Consider the following 23,905-nt stretch of genomic DNA (forward strand, 5'->3'; position numbering starts at 1 on the left):
ACAGTCATCTATAGGATGCAATGTCTAAAATACAGTATATTTAGTGGTTTATATTCTGATGAATATTCTTCATGTAGAAATGGCAATGTTAGGTTATACTGTGAAAACTGTTGAATATCATCCAAGGGATTTTATGTTACATTATTTTATGTTACTGTAGTTTTGGTTACCACACTACAAAAAAGAAACAGCATCACTAGAAACTCACAGAGACTAGCAAAGATTTGCATCTCGGGACAAAAGATCATATTCTACTTTGAGTAGCTCTGAAAATTAAACCTTTTCAAGACCTTTGTGGAAACCTAATTCAGGTCTTTAAATTTGTAAAGGCATCACTTGGTAGCAGAGTTTTTTCTGTTAAATGGTGAATCACAAACATGAGGGCACCAGTACAAATTAATGGGGTGTTTATTTAAAACTGAAGCCAGGAAACTCCTTTGTACAAATGATTATGGTGATCTGGAACAAATGCGTTGATGAAACACAAAACCTTGACAACTTCTAAAACAGCATCTTGTTGAAGTTTTGAGACAAATATTAGCAAACCAAATGAGCTTGATGGACTGAACTGTGCCCTCTCATACCTCAAACCTCTTATGTTTTTTTCTGTTCTTGTGCCAGTAAGCTTTTATAGTGGGGAACAAATGGCTGCCAAGAACAAACAACCATGCCTGTATGACATGACATTCTGGCAACACACAATGAATCACAAAACCATGCCTTCTAAATACGTGAACAGTGCATGACTGCTACCCAAACAATATAAAATCAAAATAAAGAAAACATTCTTGGGGAGGAAAAAAAAATTAACATTGACTGCATTGAACTGGTAACATTTATCTTTTAATGGTTTTTGGTTGACCATAATACCTTCAAAATGTCATGAACATCAAAACCTTCCATAGCAGTTGTCTCAGATAGCTGTAAGGGGTAAGTGGCATAGAACTCTTAATGGTAAATCAAAAAACTGTCAGACAAAGAAGAGGTGGATACAAAAATGTCTTAGATTGACAACCAAAGCTCTCAGGGCAAAACAAATCTAAGATGCTGTGTTAATCCATCTTTTATGATGGTGTTTCTTAAAACTAATGGTCAAGAACAAGTTTGTGATGGTTTGCCACATGATTATGTAAAGCTTCTATTAGAACACTCTAGACGAGAACTGGCCATTCAGCCCAACAAAGCTCGCCAGTCCTTTTCTTCCAAAAAAAACATCAAGTCGAGTATTGAAAGTGCGTAACGTCTTATGAAAGTCCCTAAAGTCTTAAGTCTTACACTAACCATCTGCACTGTCAGTGATATACCTTAAAATGTTTTGAATGATATTTACTGTTTTATTCACAATATGTTTGCTTTTCACTTCTGTTTTAGTAATACTCACGTGAAAAGTAAAAACTAATAATCCTCTTCTTGGGTCCTAGTATGATATTGATTTTATTATTTGAGTAAACAGATTATAAAGTTTAAGAACCCCTACTTCATGACATGGTCTTCATGATGTCACGGATCATGCAGCATGTGCATCACTTGGCTAGCAACTAGGTTGCATCATAGAGAGCTGGGACAGAAAACGGTATAACGCATAAAAACAAACATACGAAATGTAGAATATAAACTAATATGTGGAAAAGAGTATCTGGAGAGTGTGCGCAACTGTGCATTTCACAGGCTGGCCTAAAAAAGACTCGACATGCAGCTTAATAGTTAGAACATTATCAAAGTAAGCATCATACCTTTCTGTCTGCAGGGTAACTTTTGAAGGCTCCACATTTGGATTCTCCCACTCCATCTGTGGACAGTGCATGAAGTAGCAGAGGGTGTACAAGGCTTCAGGCTCCCAGTAGACTGGTCCCTGCTTGTGGTGCATTGGAGTACCATTCCCATGGTTTTTCAGATGCAGAGGCTGGAGATGATGCATTGCCCGGGACACTAAATCACCTACAAAATGAAGATTTAAATTAAACTCTACTGGATTGGCAAGATCAATGTTACAAACCACAGTTGAGAGTTCTGATTAGTAATGTTTAATGGTGTCTAACCTGTGGTGAGACAGCTAAATACTCCTCAAAGCATCAGTCTGCATAAATGATCAAGTGAAGAAAATAACACAATGTATTTTTCAAGAATCTCAGTTGACAGATTACTTTTTTAATTTAGTGAAAGAAGCAGAAGGTGGACATGAAAAGTCAAACTGGAAGAGACTGATTCTTTTTTGCTGCATAACACTGAAACTGTCCCTGTTCGGTATGTTGTGTACGAATAAAGGAACATAAGTGCTTGAGCATACCACGTTTTCGAGAAGTACAGTAAATGTTAAATGCAGGAAATGGAAATTGACCATCAAAGTTTAACTTTAGGGCTTCTAATCAAATTACAAATGCATAAGAACATCTAACAAGGGAAAATGTTACATTAAAAGTGCTGATGGGTGAAACATGTTCATTTGTACATTATTAATCCTCTATTAATTATTAATTATTAGTTGATATAAATATCTTTATACTGATAGTAATTAGGAACAGATTTGTACTTTAAATATATAACACTTAATCAAAAGGGCCAGTGCTGCTGTTTCATAGAATTGGTTGTAACTCAGCCACGTCTTTGTCTGGGAGAAGTCCACATCTTGTCCCTGAGTCCTCTTGCAATTTTCTTGAGGTTGGTAATTAAGGACCCTCCATTACTAAAGTATGAGTGAGACTGAATTTGTGCTTGAGTGTTTTCGGTGACAGACAAGCCACCCTGCTCAGAGTTAGTTCCTGCCTTGCACATAACCTTGCAAGATAATCTTCAGCTCTGTATTGGTTTAGCCAGGTGCAGACAATTAATAGATGAACAAAATGGAAAGTGAAAAAAATGGTATGCCAGTGGCTGATGTTTTAAGGTGTTATGTTGTCAAATGCTATGATTAGTGTGTGAGCTTTGATAAGGTGATTCATTTGTTCGACATACAAAAGAAAGCAGCACAGTAGATACTGTAAGGTTGGAGTAGGAGAGACACATTAGTGAATTGGAACTGCCACAAGAGTGTGTGTAACAGGGCCTAAGAAGCAAATTAATCACTGCTCTAGACATACAGGAACAAACAGGCAACCTAGACCTACCTATACAGGTACATACATTCCCTGAAGATTGTCATTGACTAATCTTGGTACATTCTGGGGGCTTCCAAGGCCTAAAAAAACATCTAGTTAGGATACACAGTAATCCTAATTCAGCACAAAATAAAAGTACCAGAGTGGTTCTTCAGAGTAATGCCATGGGGGAGCCATTTTGGGTTCCCAAAAGACCCATCCACATGAAATTTCCAGACTGCATCTTTATTTATATCTGTAACAGTTCCCATAGCGTGAATAACCACTAATAGACTTATGATAAACCAATATGTCATGTTTTTAAAAGGACTCTTCCTGAATAAAATAACACAGGTTAAGTCCAGGTTTTCTTAATCAGTTAGTGTCCTGTTAGGTACCCTACCATACATTAAATATTTCAGGGTTTTTCTACATATTAGGAACTTTTTCAAATCACAAAGGACCAACTATATATGCAGAGAACCCTTCCCAGAATGGAATGGTGCTTTGCCAAGTAATAGTTCTATGAGGAACCATAAAACCCAGAAAAGAACCATAAAATGCCATGAAAGAACCAATATGTTCAAGGGTGTATGATTAAGACATTAGTGGTACCTTAAAGCCAGCATATCATCTAGGGTTAACTTACACCTCATTTCTTCTGAACATGAAAAATGTATTACAAAATCGATGGATGTATGGACATATGATCTTGGTTAACTCCATTATCTATATTTTGTCATAATTATTATAAACAGTTTCATGATAACGCAGTAATAAGCACTGCTGTCTCACATATTTAGCATTCTCCATTTGAATTCTACATCTCGTTATTTCCTTTGTGCAGTCTTTATGTACTCTTCTTCTCTTTGTGAGTGTTCCTCCCAAATTCCAAAGGTAAATACGTAAACATCTGATGCTAAAGTTGGATCCCGGTAACTGTAAGTATGGCTATGTGCATTAGTGGGACCTGGACTGGCATACCATTCAAGGTTTACTCCTACCTTGTGTCCATTGCTGTCACTATTGGCTCAGGCTTCCAATAACCCTGACCTGGATTAAAAAGTATGCTATTTCATAATAATAAAAAAGATCCTTGGGAATCAGTCTGAAAGTTTCATTATATTTTCAAATTATGTCATAAAGTAAGTTCAGAGAACAGATAGAAAGTATTCTTCTTGTTCCATTTACATGTATTTAAATAGATCTTTAATGAGTAAGCAAGTATCTAAACATGAAATCATGTTGGCATCCATGCATTTCCTAAACCTGCTTAATTAAATTATAGGGTCAGCACCCTCAGATACAAGACAACTCTGAATGGGACAGTATTTACCCTGGTTAATGAACATTTATTTATTTAGTTGCCACATTAATTCATTGTGATGCATTGCAGTGCAAACATTCTTCTGTTGATATTTTTTAAAAATAGTAAACTAGCAGGTTGTGACATGCCCAAAATCCTTCAGTGGGTCAGGATGATGGGTGTCCTATGAAGTTTTTTTTCACCCATCTAGTAATTCTGTCTCAATTACACTATTTGATTTCCACAAGCCTTTCCTATTTTTGTGTGAAATACACATTTTTGTTAAATTTTGCAATGTTTTCCACTGAATTTCTTATGAGGAGAGGGCCTATGGCTGACTCTCCAATACCTTGGCCTCCATACCTCGGATGCTGACAGTGGCTGACAGTGCCATTGAAACTCATAATAAAAAAAAAAGAAAAGCACTTAGCCTTACCTAAAACATTTCATTAGTCCAGATATACATAGCCAAGTGAAACTGAATTAACAATTGATAAGAGTCCAAAGGAGCAGTTTTATGCAAGAGAGATAGTTTCCCATTTTCTAGCATATGGAAGGGTGAGGGTGTACAGTTACAAATGGAGCCCCTTTCTTAGCCTTTGGCAACATTGCATAAATGAATAAAATAAAGGGAAAAATGAAGATTGGGACTCAGTGTTGACAGTGTTGTGCTTTACTGTTTATTTTTAGTATATAGTAATTTTTCACACATATTCAGCAGTTAATCTAAGTTCTAGCTGCTGAGATTGCTTTTTATGAGTGGTGGGGCCCAATCCATCCCCCTAAATGTCACATTTACATAAAACAAGTGCAGATGTGTATGTGGGCAGGTGAGTATTATTAGGCCAACAATTGGTCCGGTCTAGAGAGCAGGAGGGTCATGATCGGAAAACAAAGTTCTGTGCTTCTCTAAGTAAAACTGCCCATTTATAAATGAGGGATGGGAGTTGGGCTTTAGCACAGCATCTTTACAATTTCATGAACCCTGATGCATTTGCTTTTTTTTCATCCATTTACAAACTGCTGTATCCTGGTTAATCTAGTTCAGGGTTCCAGTAGCTACAGCTTATTCTGTCAGCACTGGATGTATTCGATAGGGTGCCAACTGATTATTGTCTTTTGATTTTTAAGTAACTAAACTTTTGTATCAATGTCATGACAGGGGTCCGTGGTGTTTGGTATTTTATAAGTAAATAAATATGAAGAATTAGGGCTTTGGAGGAATGCAGATGTACATGGTAGTGTGGTGAAGCGACTCAAGAAGCTGATGGGATGATTGACTGATTGGGCCTTCACATGGTTGACTTGTTAGCACTCTGGAGTCAGTAATCAGTGTACCTGAATCCTTTACTGTATAAAGGAAGTCTGAGCAGGAAAACAGGAAATGGACAAGAAATGACAAAGGAAACAGAACAGGAGTTAAAAAAGGAGAACGGCAGAATCAGAAAGCCTGTGTAAGTACGGAGAGAAGGCAGCTGTTGGGAATGTGAGCCCTGCAAAGGAGTGTGTTGCTGACACTTAAAGGGTAAAGTGGTCGCTCTTGTTGAATACATCAGGGAGCAGGAGTGACCTTCTGGTCCGAAGGCTCCCATAGAAGCCAAAGGGACTGTGTCTGAAGGGAGAGAGGAGCAAAGCTCAGTACTATGTGTCACAGATGCCAAAGAATTGGCAGCAGCAAGGACCTGAGCCACATCTGAGAGCTGACTGCATCTGTCGGTAGAAATCTCTCCACGCTGAGGAGACCGCAAAGGTAAAGCGGAGGAGATGTCTGCTGCAGAAAAAAAAAACACTGGGGCTCAATGGTGATTGAAAAGAATTAACAGATTCTGCCTGGGAATTTAACTTTGTTTTCTTTTTCTCTGTATTATTTATTGTTGATTTTACACTTTAAACTTAAGAACACCTGTTCTTAATGAAAATATTAATTTATTTGAAGATTGCACTGCACTTTTTTAATTGGTGAACAATGGAAACAAAAGCACTAGCTCTTTTTACAACATCTGCTGTTGTCATGTGTCCTTATTGCACAGCTCATCCTCAAGACATTTTATTGATGGCTATGGGTTTAAGAACTGCCATGGATCATCGAGCTAAGTCATATCTCCAACATCAATATCAGCCTTTTTTATATACAATACTGCCATTAACACAAAGAACTTACCAGAGGAAACAAGGCTATAGAGTACAGTAAAAAATACACTGATCAGTAGAACAGCAAATGTGAAAAAAAATAAAGAATGCCGCACTAATAGATTCCGGGAGGAATGTGGGGGACCCTGCGCTTTTCTTTTTTGAACAAGGCCTAAATGAGTGTCCAAAATGAACAAGGGCATTCCCATTTACAGACATTTCTAGTCACAGATAGCTCTGCTTTTACTAGACTACTCTGTTGTTGAAGCTATGGCTGTTCCTGTGATATTAAGCTTTGAGCTTGTGTTCCAGCTAAAGTAAACCTCCATGTTTAAAGAGAAGGTATTATAGGCCCTCCATTTAACAAGGCACCTTTGCAGCAGGATAACAAAGAGCTTTTGTTTTGATGTTTTTCTTCAGGCCGGCGGATGACACGTTTGAAGCTCCCTGTGCGGCCAGCTTTGCTTTGATGGTGTTGCCTGAAGGATGCTCTTCCCTTTCATTTCAAAGTCAATACTCTTCAGTCAACTTATCATTTTATTTTGTTTTTGTGGCTGTCAATATGAGGAAAAGATGAGCCATAAAACAAACAAAATAAGTCAGAAACGAGAAGCTGTTTTTCTAACCATAAAGCATAATTTCAAAAGTCGCACCTCAATATGAAAAAAAGAAATGGAATAATCCGTGCTTCAATTTATGGCAGCTCAAAATATGCATCCTTCTTTGGCACCTGCATGCATCACTCCATCTAACCTTGCCTTTCCGAAATCTAATTAGGTTTTATTTTAGTAAAAGCCTCCAGGTATCCAGTTAAAGCCTCATTAGGACACCACACTGTGACACAAGGACGGCTCTATGTGTTGAACAGTGGTCAGGAATTAACGGCCTTTGATTATGACAGCGAGGTTGCAAATTTTCTGCTTCTTTCCTTTTTTGAATTTCCAAAGTAATTCAACTGTTTGAAGTAATTTCACTCTACATTAACTCTGCATTCTTATTTGTAAATACATTAAGAGCTGAAAATAAGAAAAAATTGTATTACTTCATAAAACAACAAAGCTTAACAGTAGAACATATCATGTAGCAGTACTTGATTTGGTTTCATTTAAGTTGTTACTCCATATGTTAGCTGGTACTTGTGAATCATCCATCCATCCATTTTGCAAGCTGTGTAATCAACTTAAAACACACATGGGGGTCAGAGGCTTACCTCTCCATGAATCAGCCCATCAGATACAACAAGTCCACATCTATACTCACCCGCACACATTCACTCCCCCTAGGCCAATTCATCTAACCCATATGTCTATGGGATGTGCAAGGAAATCTATAGATGTGGTGAAGCAAGTTATGGGTCTGTGGCAGTGCTGCATTTTTAAATAAAAACAGCGCAGCTCAGGCTTGTGGATGCTTGCTGTTGCATTGCCGTGTGGCCCTGAAATGTATAGTAAGGAAACTTGTTGATCACACATTCTCACCTGCAAACATGATCAGCACAACTGGTTTCTTCTTTGAGACTCATTAAGGAAAGCATCTGCACTCACAAAGTATAAATGAGTGTGAGTAGGACAAAGAAGGAGATTGTCAGAATAAGAGACGGAGAACAGGGGAGCAATCGCTAGTGTGAGAGTCAGCAAATTGAAAAGGGCAACATTGGCTTGATTGAACAGTTTTATTAAGGAGTGCTGCAGATTGTCCGAACTGGTGGTGATCTCATCAGCTGAGTGGAGGTGATAAGGGGAAGCCATCAAGGACAGTTGGGGGAAGGAGTTAAAAGACATGGTGGCTTCTGTTAGATTGTAACTATGGCTGGGGAGATGGTGCAGCTCAGATACTCTTGTTTGATCAGGATATGATGAGAGGTGTTATGGGAGGTGTATAACATAGCGGCATCTGGTGAAGGGCAAGGTGCATGCTGTCACAATTCAGGTCTGCGTTGGTGGACTTAGGGTGTCGATGGGTAACATGGTTGAGGACTCCCAAAGATCTGACAAGGACAGAAAGGAAAAACAAAGAACAGAAAAGGTTTTATAGCTCTCTACAATTTTGGATATTAACCTATTTATTTGGATATGTTTATTTATTGGTTTTATCTCCCACGAACACTTGTTTTTATGGGTTACTTATTTAATAAAGAATCTGCAATAGTTATTTATTTACTGAAAAGTACTTTCTATCTCTCCATATATAAAATTTAACTTCTGTCTGCCTGTATGTCTGTCTGATTTATTTACACGAGTGAACCAGGGGGTTGCCGTCCTCACTCATGTGTCAGCCTTGGGGCGTTCCATACCTCCGCTTAGCTAGCGAACGAGAGAACTACTTAACAGACTTAGATTGGGTTTTTTTCTATAACGAGCTTGAACATTCTGGTTGATTTTGCGACTTCTCTCATCGTGCTAAGAATCATAGTTCGCTTGCAGGAGTGATATATTTGCACTAATCCGAGACAGAGGCTGTTGGCCTCTTCCGTTCAAGTCGGTCTACCTCTGCGTTTTGGAGTGGACCTTGCTTGCGATAAGCTAGCGATACCTGTTTGTTTATTGATTTTTAAAGTTTGTCTGCGGTGGACGTCTAGTTTTAAATATACAGCACAAAGCACTGCTTACACCAATCTTGTATGTGTGTCCCCACATGCTCTAGTCTATACATTGATAACCTGGATTTAAGATGATGCCACGGCTGGGGGCAGCTTGGGCATCACAGGACCAACAAAGGAAGACTTGGGGAAGACATTCACAGTCTACACAGACAACACTCAGACTAGAATTTGAATCCTGTCTTCGGGAGCTTTGAGGCAGAACAGCACTACATCATTATATGCCGGTTATGAATAATAGTTATAAATACATCTTCCACATAGCATAATAATTTCTGTTTTACACATCTCTATATTCTAGTCATTATATGGAGCTTTGGGTGCTTTTCATAAGGTGTTGGCAGGGCTAACAAGGAGGCTACGCAACAGCCTTTTAGGATGTCCTTTCCATCACCCATTATATTTAGGCAAATTAAAGCAACTACAGTCTGAGAAAATGGAAGACAAATGTTGAACAGAAAGGAAGACTCACTGAGAGACCGAGTGCTACAGTCAAACGTTACCTCCTTGTTGTTGCCTGTTTGCAGTAACTTTGGTTTTCTCACATTATGTAAATATGCTTGACTTTATAATTCAGACTCTCTCTTGTTGTGTTTCTGATAAGTGCTAGGACACAGCAGTCCTCCTGTAAGGCCAAGATTAATGTATCAATGTCAGCTAAATAAATTTGGTATTGAAAATGTCCAGAATGGAGGACTGAGCCACCCAAGACAACAGGCTTCCTGTCACTGTGTGGCACATATGGGACATAATCCGTTAGATTCCAATTGAACTGTTACAAGCAGGGTATGAACTCATCCAGTTTACAATATCATGTCTTGAGCTTTCACACCAGGTAGTAAGGTAGGAATAACACGACGGCAGGTGATAACAGATGCCAGGTGATAGGCCTTGTCACGCATGTGTGCATGGGGGACAGCTTAACGGCTTGGACGATGGTAATTCTCCACTGAGGCGGGAGGTGATGTGGGGTAATAATGATCACTCTTTTTCTGTTTGTGCAGAAAAGAAGATTGATGGCTTTAGCACCTTTGACGTCACTTCCAGGGTCCATCCACCTCGACCTACCTCTTCTCCCTAGAAAGCCTCATAAGAGGAAGAGCCACAGTCTCGGGCAGTCGACCTGAATGACACAGAAGACTTGTTCTGCATTTTAAATGCGTTTTCTTTAAATCATTTTTTCAGTTATACAGGGTTGGCCACATGGTACGCGAAAATACTGATGTTGTCTGGCTTTCTCTTTACAGCCTTTACTCTGAAGTCTTGTCCAACTGAACAGGAGTGCTGTGCATGCTGGGAAAGCTGGAACAAAAAGACATATTCTAGAGTGTTATGCTTAGTTAGAATTGAGTCCCAGAGAAATAACCTTGAGGTGGGTGTGGGAAGTTGTTTGTTTTTATTTCTTTTTTTGTTTATTAGTGACAGTGATGTCTTGTATCATTTTCTGGTCTCTTCTCTGTACATTCTTTCAATGTTTTCTGGCTGACTGTAAAATGTCAGCTGTTGCCTTTTATAAAAACTGAGTTTTGTCTTTGCTTGGACTGAGAACACAAACTCTGTAACTAGGGAACAGGACCACCTGTAATGGTCACCAGTGTCCTGCTTTTGCTAATGGCACTACATGAAAACTTTACCCATAGAGGTTATATAATTCTATATATCACTTTATACTTGCTTATATTGTTTTTAATGAAAACAAATATGTTTTTTAGTGAAACCTTAAAGCCAGTCTCTCCATCTAACTGCTACTTCTGGGCCGGGAGGTTACAATATTCTTTGTTTTTCTAACTGCGGTTTCTTAAGGGTGAGCTGGAGAAAGACGCGCTGGGCTTGGACAGTGTGATTTTTAAAGGGCTACCCGATTCTGGATGATATGTTACTATGGGATTTAATCATATTTATTGTTCAATTTTAATCTGCACAAAAGATGGACAGATTGTTTAATAATGAAAGAACTCAGCAGTGCACTTTAGTAATGTTGGACGTTTTACTGTTTTTAATAAAAGCACCAAGCACAACCTCATGTTGCTATGTATCTGGATTGCCCACCCCATGTGATTATTTATTTCCCAGGTTGAACAGGAGTATGCCAGCTGCAGGAAACTCGGGCATCACAAGGCATGATAACTCAGTTCCCAGCACCAGTGAGGCAACAGCACCACCAGAATGTGATGCCCATCTCTGAACTAGTACCTTGGAAGCAATTCTGCATTTTGGGGCTCAACATATGGCAGTGACCATCTTGCTGATGATTATACACCATGCTGAGCAGTTATCACACAATCAATCACGTGGTGTGTTTTCAACTTCTTTATGGTACATAAAAAAACACAAACTTATCTTTGTTTTCTTATCATTTTTGTTTAAACCCTTCTTAAAACAGTGCAGAATTCTTACTGAATTACTGAAATAAGATTTTCAACATTATTTATAACCAGAGCTTGAAGTGGGCAATGGTGTACCAGCCATAAATGGCTCCATATCAGCAACTCCCACACTGAACTTGAAAGCCGATCCCCTCAGCTCCGTTACAGAATTGTGTGAAATTTTGGAGAGGACCAAGATGCTGACCAAAACAAAAAAGTAACATCACTTATTTGTTTCTACATCAGACATTGTTTATAACAGTAGTTCATTTTGCAGATTGCCTGTTTTTAAGCAAAAGTAAAGAGTCAAGGCAGTACTTGTGTTCTAATGGCAGTGTGTACTGTTGTAAGGCTAAAAATCTTTTAATCAGGATGGTGGTACCTGAAATAATCATGCTGTGCCTGAGCTCCTCACTCTTGAAGGAGCAGATAGCAATGGTAAATCAATTTAGGTCTATTTATGGATTTTGCTATTTTTTACCCCTCCCAGTGTCCACTGAAGTAGATCTGAAAAATCTTGACCAAACAACTCTACAATAACAATTTTTATAAACAATTGTCACGGCATTTTGAACATCCCTGTACACTGCAGACTGTCAATGATTCTAAAGTGGAGCAAGTGAGCCCAGGCAATAATGACTCAATACATGGATCTCTTCAGTACTTTAAGACTTCACTCTGCACTTATGTTTTCTTTTTAATTAAGTTCTTTGTATATACTACTTATTTTCCTTCACTTTTGTTCAAAAGACAATCTTTTGTTGTGGGTGGAAGATTTTTAACTCAGACTGTGGCCTTGCTCATATTTGTACTAAATAATGCAACCTGCTAAATGTCTTCTTTAACTATATACACTCTATGGGTCCTTACCTCATAAGCTATTCAAGATGGATGAATAGTAGCTCTCTCTTCAAATATTACTGTATACTAAAATGCAAATCAATCTTGAGGTAAAATGAAATAAAGCAATAAGAACTGTAAAATGTTTCAGAAGATGACAACATAGTGTCCCTAAAGTAAACCCAATTCTTTAAAGAGTTACAGGTGAAAAGAATCCTGTCCAGGCAGCTCTGACTTGTACAGACAATAAGGACTCAATCTGTTCAGTCCAGGGAGATGAGAATTTTAAAATTACAAAAGGCAACAATAAAATGAATCCATCTATAAAGTGAAATTTACAGGCAAACGCAAAAAGTAAGGTCTTCGTGTGTTGCTGAGGTTTTCCTAGGTTTGATTAAGCTGAATGCAGCTTGTGAAGTGAAAAAAAAAACTATACTACATAGTTTTCATCTGTGGTAGATAAAAAGTGCATAGTAGATCCACATTTGGTTAAATAATTGCTGGCATCTTTTGAGGAGAAAAAGAATGGCAGATCTGAAAGCTTTGCATGAAAATGTGATAAAATCCTTGGCAGCTTTTTCCAATCAATGTCACATTTGATTGAAAATGAATCACAGAAGCTTTAAAAAAACTCCATTTTGAGAATATGCGAGGAGACTGAATTAGCATTAAAACAAGTGGCTTAATCCTTTTTATAGTTTAGTAAGAATAAAAGTTTTTTTTAGTCTTCCTTCTAGTCATTTCAAAGCATGCTTGATCTAATTTTTAGAAGTGAGGGGGTACAGTTGCTAGGCACAAGGCAGGCACCTAAGCTGTATGGGGCACCAGTTCACTGTAGAGCACATCATTTCACTCAGCTATACTCAGTCATATAGGCTGGTTTAAAGTCTCCAGTTAATCACTCACATCTACCAGATGTACCAAGAAAACCTAAAACTGAGTTATTGCTTTCAATATAAAACTACAGATTACAGATATCATGTGACCATGGCCCTGAAGCAGATCAGGTCAGAAAAATCATTTCATCTTGAAATGGCATTTATTATGAATTAGGAGTCCCAAGGCACGTTAAGTCTGAAAAAGTTGCAAAAGCACTTCCAATAATACCCACTAAAGGGGAATATACCGCCAAACCCTGGGTAGGCAAACTGGCAAACACAGACGCTGCATAAAAATAATAGATTTTATTCTTCACAAAAGATGTTCTGTGATACTGTAGAGTTCTAAAGAGCACAATGAAAAAATGGAGTTGCCTAAAACACAAGGTAATCCAAGCAAAATAAAACCACACATCCAGAGAATAATCAGAAAACAGAGCAAAAAGTCAGGAATCCAGAAAAAAATCACAAAAAATTCACAAAAGCACAGCAAACAGAAGAACTCACCACAACTGCCAGAGCACATTCAATGACCCACCAGGAACAATAGAGACCCTCCAAATTATAGGGTGGAAGGTAGTTCCTGACGATGATTGGCAGGTGGTCCAGCCTCTTGTGGAACCGTCCACAAAACACGTGGAACATAACCAAGGCATAGGACACAATGCAAAAAATAAACAAAAGAAACATTGCCATAAATAAATGTAAAACAGTTTACATCTCAGCCAGTTGAGGATCCCTGGCTGAGACATGACAGCATTGCAAACTAAATGCACATTCTACCTACCGTATATACGTGCAGATAAGTTCTCCCACAGATAACTCGGGACTTAATTTTACCGTATAATTTCTGGTATTTTATAATGTCGGTTGTATAAGTTGTGGTCTATGGCCGGCTTGTCATCACGGCCAATACCCCTAGGCCACCAGATGGAGCTCTCCCTGCAGCATGGAGGTGCCCCGGATGCTAGCAGGGAATCATGGACTATGGAGTTTTCCCTTACAAACCTGCTGGATACCCCAGGGGCCAACAGAGGACGCTGCAGGGAGGAACAGAGAGTCATATATGCCCTATAACCCGGAAGTGTGTCATAGGCAGAGCGACAGCAGAAGTGACGTACTTCTGGGATGAAGAAAAGGACTTTTTATCTGACCCGGAAGTGATAAGGATCACATGAACTGGGGATTGGAACACTTTCGGGTCAGGGACTATAAAAAGACTGTGACAGCTCCCAGATGGCGAGCTGAGCTGGGTGGTAGAAGGGCAACGCGTCTGGGAGTGGAGGATTGATTATTGTAGTTATTGTACTTTATTAAATGAGTATAGTGGTGGAGAGGGTGCTTTGTGCACTGTGGATAATAAATAAAGTCAACTTTTGAACTTTTATCTGGTGTCTGGCGTATTGGACAAGGGTTCAAGGGAGCGATAGCGGCCCCTATCTGTCACAAAGTCGAATACGGAAAACTCACGCTATTGGTAGAAGGGATTATGATATGCTAACGCCCACCTGAGAGAGTAACTTTTTTTTCTATGTGGGAGCGGCAATTCACTATATCAGAATATGCTCCTAACCTCTTTCTCTATATTGTGCCTACATGATCACACGGAAATACCCAAACTACCCCAAAGCAATGTTTGCACTGATTTGTGTTATATCACACCCTCATACACCTTTATTGTAAGAGAATTATCTACGATGGAGTGTCAGAAAAAAATATGAAGCTGGTTGTAAAATTAAATGTCGTTGAAGTAGCGTAAGAAATTGGTAACTGTGCTGCTGCAACAAAATTCGATGTGTCTGAGAAACTGATGCGAGAAAGATGTAGAAAAAAAAAAATATATTTTTGAACGGGCGTATAAGTTGGGGTCTGATTTTATGATCAATTTTTCGGGTTTCAAGACCTGACTTATACATGAGTATATACAGTATTCCTTTGGTCAACCATTTGTAACATGTCAGGTTATCCTGTGGTGAGTCCATTTACCTAGTATGTGCAGGACCTACCAGCTGAACTCTTTGTATTATAAGTGTGTTTATTTCTCTTCTCCAAAATGATATCTTTTTAGGCCAGACCAAACAAACTTTAAAAAAGAGGAAAATGTTACATACATTTTGAAAGGTTCATGACAAAATCTGAAGGAGGATTGATGAGGAAGGTTTTGCGAGAAAACAAAACAATGACAGTTTGCGAACAGGCTAGTTTCAAAGCAATGAAAGGGCCTTACAAACCAAAACAACTAAATCAAAATTCAAAGGACAGAAATAAAGTCAAAACCAAAACTAGATTCACCAAAATATATCTGCAGAGTGTGAATAATTTGTTTAGAATTATACAAAAAAGTGGCTACCTTAGTATCCAAACTTTCATACTGCTCATGTGACCATAAATAAATATAATGGAAATGGAAATAATGGACTTAATTGTCTTTTATTTACCTTACTGTATGAAGGCAACAATGCAAAATGAGCAGGAAATGCCCACACGGTGCCCACAATAAAACATGTTTGAAAATACCTCTACTGTAAATATAATGAATAACAACAAAAAAGTATATTTTGTTTAACGCTGCAAAAATGATTCCTAGAAGTCCAATCCCAAGAATTATAACAGAAAACAGTTTCTTTGAATTTTTAACAAATCTGACTGATCAATGACATTTTTGAAGTAACTATCTGATCATTTTGTGATGCTATTTGGATTGGAAAATATAAGAATAAACTACCTTAACTAACAAGACAGATGGAAAATTCTCCACTAATTTGTACATTTTTCAATTTATTTTATTTTCTGGCAAAAATAAAAAAGTGTACTGAACAAAACCCACTTGCTACTCTAAGACATTACATGCAACCTGACAGACAAGCAAAATGCAATGGCTACATCAATAGTCCCTCAGAACTAATCCAATGAAGAATTTTGCCAATTTATATAAATTAATGCATAGTCCCACAAGTATATTAGTTGATAATATAACAAACAATTCCTTTATTTGCAATAGAAAATTAATTGCAATGAAATTATAAAGATGGAACATACTTCAATCTATTCTCTTATGCTAGGGGTAACAGGATTATTGTAATCATCATAGACATGATGTCAGCTTGATTGCAGGGCAGGGCCCAAAAACATACTGTACGTGCATGCAAGCTGAATGTATGTGTTCTGAATGTGCCTGCCGCATGGATGCATGCTCAGCCCACACTAAGATGGGATTTTACCCTCTTTTGATATTAATAGTTAGCCAATTTTGAGACGGGCGACAGTTTGTGAGCAATCAGAGGATTGAACAAGTTTTGACACTGATGGAGGACTGATTCAAAATTGCATAACTATAAGCCAGAAAATCAACAAACATGGGCATGAAGGAGGAAGTTTCGTAGGCTAGTCCAGTTACGCAGAACAGGCCAGAATGCACTTAAAGCTTTATAATGCACTGGTGAGGCCTCATCTGGAATACTGTGTGCAGTTCTGGAGCCTCATGTATAAACGGTGCGTATGCACAAAAATGTTGTGTAAGAACGTTTCCACATTCAAATCGCGATGTATAAAACCTAAACTTGGAGTAAAGGCACGCACATTTCCATGGTAGCTCATACCCTGTCATACGCAAGTTCTCTGCTTGGTTTTGTAGACTGGCGGCACCCTTCGTCAAAGCAGTGCTACTGTTCCTGTGTGGTTATCCTTTGTTTTTTTAACCACATCCCTGACGCGGCTTTATAAATACACTGAAATTAACCACATATTGTTTATTAGTTTAATGCATCTGATTGTAATTAACCTGTAACAATATAATGGTCCACAGAATGGTCTAACTATTCCAAATACCATAGCTGCTTTAGTGTTCTTACTCTCACTGCACCTCAGATCCCACATTGGATCATCTTTTTCCATATTACTCTCACTGCACCACTTGGAGTATTTATATCGCTGTATCTGAGTGTGAATCACAGCTATACAACAGCTTATCAGAAAGAGAATTATCGGTATACAGCATTAAGCACATGATGCCTCAGCCATGCTGTCTATTGAACTGCTCTTATATGAAAAACGCTTCAGAGCCCTTCCTGTACTGACTTCACAGTTCAGAAACAGTTTCATCCCAAGAACTCTAAACGTACTCAATCAGTCCATCAAGTGCTCCTTGTAGAGCTGTTTGTACTTATAAGTACAATTACCTCACTGTAAACTTGCGATACAGTTATAATATTGCACATCCTGAGCCACTATGTAAAGCACGTATTTACAAATGATGATGATATCATTTATAAGATGAAATGCAGCAAAATATGTTTATTATATTATAAAGATAAAACTGGTGCTCCGTTCACGGATTGTACCTGCCTCAAACTGTATTCTTACTGGTGCTGACGCAACACTGGAAGGATAGATGGATAGAATAATTAAACACATACTACGAAGATATTTTGATGTTCCTTAAAAGTTTTGAAGTATCGGCGTTCTAAGCTTACTGATGGCTTAACGTCTATTACAGAGCTGATTGTGTGGGGATTGGGTATTTGGAGAAAGAAAAGTAAGGACAGGAATTGGAGGTTATTATGTTTGAAAGAGACAGTAGTGCTGCAATAAATTATTTCATCGAAGGTCGCACATGGCGCAGCAAGCATCTTGTGTGAGACATGAACAATCACTGCGCCACCGTGTTCCCATGTTTAATAACATGCTTTAACTCCTATCATCATGAAAATGATATCACGTATACATCTCAGTATTTTAATTATTCAGAGAGCTGTAATATTATGGATGTAATGGATTCTGTGTCCTGTCAGAGGAAGAGAAAGCCGGTTTAAGAAGCACGTTGTGATTCACACACATAGAGCACATAGAAGATCAAATACAAAACAAACCATTTAACGTACTACTTTAGTTACAATGGGATTTGAGAAACTAGTAAATTAAACGATTTTAAGATGAAGTTTATGATGTTCTACTTTAATGACAAAATGAACTACATGATTAAAGTGGAAATTTAGAGATTAAAGTTGACATTTCATGCTTTTTCCCACTGTGTGCCTCTTTTTTTCTCTGTACCCTAATAAGCTTTCATATGATACTCAGATGGTGGGCTACGACTCACCTTTTCACGCCGACTTTGATATCTGACAACTTCTTTTTTATTTCGGGCACTGTGCGACTTTGTGAACGTGAACTTTTGAGTTCCTCCAACACGCTATGTCACTCGATCAACTTCCTTTTGTTGTTTATACCACTGTTTAAACCAACAAATAGTTCATTTTTCTTTGCCTCCACTTGGTATTCGCTGAAATTTTTCTATTTTTCCTCTTGCTTTTGCCATCGCCTTTTCACAGAACGTTGAGCTTAAGGGCTATTTATATTGGTTTGCATATTCAAAGAGGTATAATTCTAGGAGGAGCTGAGGCGGGACAGCAGGCGTGTGCACATGCGTTCATTTTCACGCTGACTGGGATTTACAGTGGTGTGAAAAACTATTTGCCCCCTTCCTGATTTCTTATTCTTTTGCATGTTTGTCACACAAAATGTTTCTGATCATCAAACACATTTAACCATTAGTCAAATATAACACAAGTAAACACAAAATGCAGTTTTTAAATGATGGTTTTTATTATTTAGGGAGAAAGAAAATGCAAACCTACATTGCCCTGTGTGAAAAAGTAATTGCCCCCTGAACCTAATAACTGGTTGGGCCACCCTTAGCAGCAATAACTGCAATCAAGCATTTACGATAACTTGCAATGAGTCTTTTACAGCGCTCTGGAGGAATTTTGGCCCACTCATCTTTGCAGAATTGTTGTAATTCAGCTTTATTTGAGGGTTTTCTAGCATGAACCGCCTTTTTAAGGTCATGCCATAGCATCTCAATTGGATTCAGGTCAGGACTTTGACTAGGCCACTCCAAAGTCTTCATTTTGTTTTTCTTCAGCCATTCAGAGGTGGATTTGCTGGTGTGTTTTGGGTCATTGTCCTGTTGCAGCACCCAAGATCGCTTCAGCTTGAGTTGATGAACAGATGGCCGGACATTCTCCTTCAGGATTTTTTGGTAGACAGTAGAATTCATGGTTTCATCTATCACAGCAAGCCTTCCAGGTCCTGAAGCAGCAAAACAACCCCAGACCATCACACTACCACCACCATATTTTACTGTTGGTATGATGTTCTTTTTCTGAAATGCTGTGTTCCTTTTACGCCAGATGTAACGGGACATTTGCCTTCCAAAAAGTTCAACTTTTGTCTCATCAGTCCACAAGGTATTTTCCCAAAAGTCTTAGCAATCATTGAGATGTTTCTTAGCAAAATTGAGACGAGCCCTAATGTTCTTTTTGCTTAAAAGTGGTTTGCTTCTTGGAAATCTGCCATGCAGGCCGTTTTTGCCCAGTCTCTTTCTTATGGTGGAGTCGTGAATACTGACCTTAATTGAGGCAAGTGAGGCCTGCAGTTCTTTAGACGTTGTCCTGGGGTCTTTTGTGACCTCTCGGATGAGTCGTCTCTGCGCTCTTGGGGTAATTTTGGTCGGCCAGCCACTCCTGGGAAGGTTCACCACTGTTCCATGTTTTTGCCATTTGTGGATAATGGCTCTCACTGTGGTTCGCTGGAGTCCCAAAGCTTTAGAAATGGCTTTATAACCTTTACCAGACTGATAGATCTCAGTTACTTCTGTTCTCATTTGTTCCTGAATTTCTTTGGATCTTAGCATGATGTCTAGCTTTTGAGGTGCTTTTGGTCTACTTCTCTGTGTCAGGCAGCTCCTATTTAAGTGATTTCTTGATTGAAACAGGTGTGGCAGTAATCAGGCCTGGGGGTGGCTATGGAAATTGAACTCAGGTGTGATACACCACAATTAGGTTATTGTTTAACAAGGGGCAATTACTTTTCACACAGGGCCATGTAGGTTTGGATTTTTTCTCCTAAATAATAAAAACCATCATTTAAAAACTGCATTTTGTGTTTACTTGTGCTATATTTGACTAATGGTTAAATGTGTTTGATGATCAGAAACATTTTGTGTAACAAACATGCAAAAGAATAAGAAATCAGGAAGGAATACACCACTGTATGTAACAGAAGAACATGGAAGTTGGCAAACGCACAGATTTATGCATCTGGATTTTTTTGTGTGTAAGCATATTTCCGCTTTTTTCCATACGCCTTGTTATAGTGTGAATTCCACGCACAGCGTTATAAATGAGGCCCCTGGTCTCCAGGCTGCAAATGGACATAGCAGCACTAGAAAAGGTCCACAGAAAATCGTCCTGGTTCATTCCAGGGCTAAAGGGGATGAATTATGAAAAAAAGTTTAAAAGAATTAAATAAATAAATAAATTTAAGAGTTGACACGATTGAAGTGTATAAAAGTAAGAAGCGAATTACTACAGTGGATCAAGAATGTTATTTTAAAATGAGTTCATCAAGAACATGGGGACACGGTTGGAAACTTTTTAAGGTTAAATTTCGATCAAACATGTTTTTCTTTACACAGAGAGCCATAGACACTTGGAATAAGCTACCAAGTACCATGGTATATAATAAAACTTTAAAAACTTTTAAAACTAGACTTGTTTTTTTAGAAGAATTAAGTGAATAGGACTGATGAGCTTTGTTGGGCTGAATGGCCTGTTCTCATCTACATTGTTTTAATGTTTAATGTTCAAATGTTCAGTCTAAAAAGGCAAAAAGGTCAGAAACAAAAATAAATTAAATGTCAGTGAAAAACCTGTAAATGCAAGTGGTCAAACAAATAAACATTAAAACAAGAACCCAACACTAAAAATTTGAAAGACTTCAAGAGAGTATGAAGAGTATTAATCAGGAGTTTGTCAATTAGATCAACATTTAAGCCATCAAGGTCTTTGTGCATTGTGAAGTAATTTTAGTTGTCAAGAAACTACAAGTAAATGAAGTGGCCAAAGACAATCTTCAGTTGGACGGGTTTGTCCAAAGGTGTGACAGAGTATGTGCAGAGGCCTGAGGCGTGACAGCATCAGGGTGATCCAACAGCCTCAGAAATGTTAAACCTCATAGAGGAAGAACAGATTAGGAGGGAAGTTTCTACAGGGAATCTCCATTCCCTTCTCAGTTTAACTCCAAGTCTGTGGGATTGTCTCCCTTTTAAAGAAATCCTTCCATTATGGCTTTGTGAAAGTCTATCATTTCTATCAAAGCACTACCACTCACCAGTCAAAAAAAGTTGAAAGAAAAAACAGACTTAATGCAGTACACTCTTACATAGTACTATTTCAGCATCTTACCTTAAATAACCTCAGCATATTTTTTTTACTATTTTCAATGATTTTAGGGCTTGGTAGTTTTAAGATACATCTACTACTGGAACACAGGGGGAATAAACCAAGTCATAGACAGAAGGAGTCTTTAGTCAGACACTAACCTGGAACCCAAATGTTGTGATGTAAGACAATGGTTATTTTCAAATGTCTAAGCTCAGCCAATATATGCACACAGTGTGGGGTAGTGGTTAAGGCTTTGGACATTGGACCATGAGGTTTTGGGTTTAAATTTCACTACTGACACTGCATGACCATGAGCAAGTCACTTCACCCACCTGTGCTCCAGTTGGAAAAAAAAAAATAAATTCAACCTATTGTATCTCAACTGTTGATAATAAATGTTGGATAAAGGTGCTGGTGAAATGAGTAAATATATGCTTCTTAGGTGCTTATGGCTTAGTTTCTCTCTCTCGGCACTAATAAACACACTCGAATTTTCAAACAATCACTCAGGGTTTAATCAAAGATGGCAATTTGTGATACAAGCAGAATTTTTAAAATCTTCTGTTTATATTCTAGCAGTTATTAGCTGGTAAAGGGAGTAGGAATGTTGTCTAAAACTATTAAATTAGGATCTGGAAATTTGCTAATTAAACATGGATATTAATGTTAAAATATCAGTATGTCAAAAAAAGCCCCTGGCTGATAAGTACTGAAAATACAGAGGTTTAAAAAAAGGGGAAAGATGAAAAAGACTGAGAGCCCTAGGAAATTAGGTTATGAAAAAGTCTGTGTATTGCATTTTTATGAGATACAAAATGACAGCTAATTAAAGAGGCAGCATTTCATTTCCTTCCCTCAGATCAAGCTTGGTCACTTACTGCTTCATATTATTTGATTACATGGTAATTAAATTTTCACTGTGTATTTCAGTAATTAGGACACATAAAATGTGATGAGCAGATCCCTTGTGGACGTGTAAAGTAGGGCAGACCAAGCTATTACACCTCAGCACCTATGATCATTAATGTGGCACAGTATTTACATAACTTTATATTACCAATAATCATTGGTTGCAATGGGTTTTATTAGTATGTTTTGAAGCCAGAAGACTTAATTTGTAAAACTAGACCTGAGCTGTCAGTTCTCAAAAGGTCTGAGCTCATCATTTTCAAGGTTGCCACCTGGCAGCTGTGACACCACAATCCATGACATAACAAAATCAGTTAGGATAAAACCCAAACTATTTCATTTGAATGGCACACAGACTGAAAGGGATGGCATGCTCAAGTAAATTCTGCTGTCCCTGATTTAAACACAGTCCATCATCAGAAGCTACTCTAGGTTCATTGTCTGATTTGCTTTCCATTTTCATGTCATGTCATTAGTTGTCTTTGGCCTAAAAGACTAAAGCCAGAAAATATTTTACAAATGCGGTATAAATGTTACTATCTGGTGGTCCCAGTCAACACCATGACTAACAAACACATTAGTTAAAAGTCCACCATGTCTTATTTTAATCCTCTAACAATAATTTTTGACATCATTTGGTTTTACACCTTTTCAGATTTTTGTATCCTTTAAACTTTGATGTGAACTGAAAATTTCTTAAGTTTACTATTGTCAGAGACGGTGTAATTGATATAGATCACAAAAAGTAACAGTCCAAGCGCAGTTCCGCGAGGGATTCCACTGATGACCACACGAATGTATCGCATGGGAGGCAGCTAAAAGGTTCAAAAGAGGGAAATACCATGCCAGGCCAGGGAGTGGCAGAGTGCAATAATCCTCTCTCTATTAGCTCTGCAGACCAAACACGAGAAATCCTGCCTAGGACTGATGACATCACTTCCCGGATCATGTGCAGATGACGTCACTTCTGGTTCCTGTTTTGATGACATCACTTATCTTCCTTAACATCTTATTTTGCTCTTTTACAGCCAGGCTTAATGGTACAGGTGGCTGCCCCAAACCTCTTTTTTTGTGTGTCAGGGCTGATTATTTCACACGATATTCTTTGTCATGTTTTTGCACGTTACCACTAATCCCAATGACAATGTTTGTTATGAAACTGAAAAAAAGACTTTTAAAAAGTCCTATGATCCCACGTTGGTTGTCATTTAATAACTATTTTAAGATAATAAAGTATTATTAAACCTATCATCTTGCACCTCAATCTCATATTTCCCCCTTTCCTATGTGTAAAACTTTATATTTAGGCTCTTAAAATTTTATTTGGCACATTACAGTCACAGTTGATTAAGGAGAGCAGAATAGTAGAAAACTTACATGGCCCTGTTGTGAGCACAGTTGGAAGTGCACAAAATTATTGTGAGGTAAATAACCAGTAGATGAATCGAAAGGCTGAAGATGTGGTCGAGAATGTGCCAGGATCAAAAGACATATATTAAGGACTTGCACAGTCTGTCAGACTCAGAGAATTAAGGCTGTTTAGTTTTGAATGGAGGAGGCTGCATGGGGACGTAATCC

General features: G+C 38.2%; 1 protein-coding gene across 1 annotated transcript in view; it reads right to left on the bottom strand.

The window, feature by feature from the left end:
- The window catches only part of btbd11b (BTB (POZ) domain containing 11b), a 513,987-nt gene that overhangs the window by 149,816 nt on the left and 340,266 nt on the right, over positions 1–23,905 (bottom strand). Inside the window, exon 3 of the mRNA XM_039761620.1 lies at positions 1,734–1,938. Within this exon, the coding sequence (XP_039617554.1) occupies positions 1,734–1,938 (205 nt within the window). The remainder of the gene's footprint in view (positions 1–1,733; positions 1,939–23,905) is intronic.

Source organism: Polypterus senegalus, chromosome 8 (assembly GCF_016835505.1).
Source record: "Polypterus senegalus isolate Bchr_013 chromosome 8, ASM1683550v1, whole genome shotgun sequence".
NCBI lineage: Eukaryota > Metazoa > Chordata > Cladistia > Polypteriformes > Polypteridae > Polypterus > Polypterus senegalus.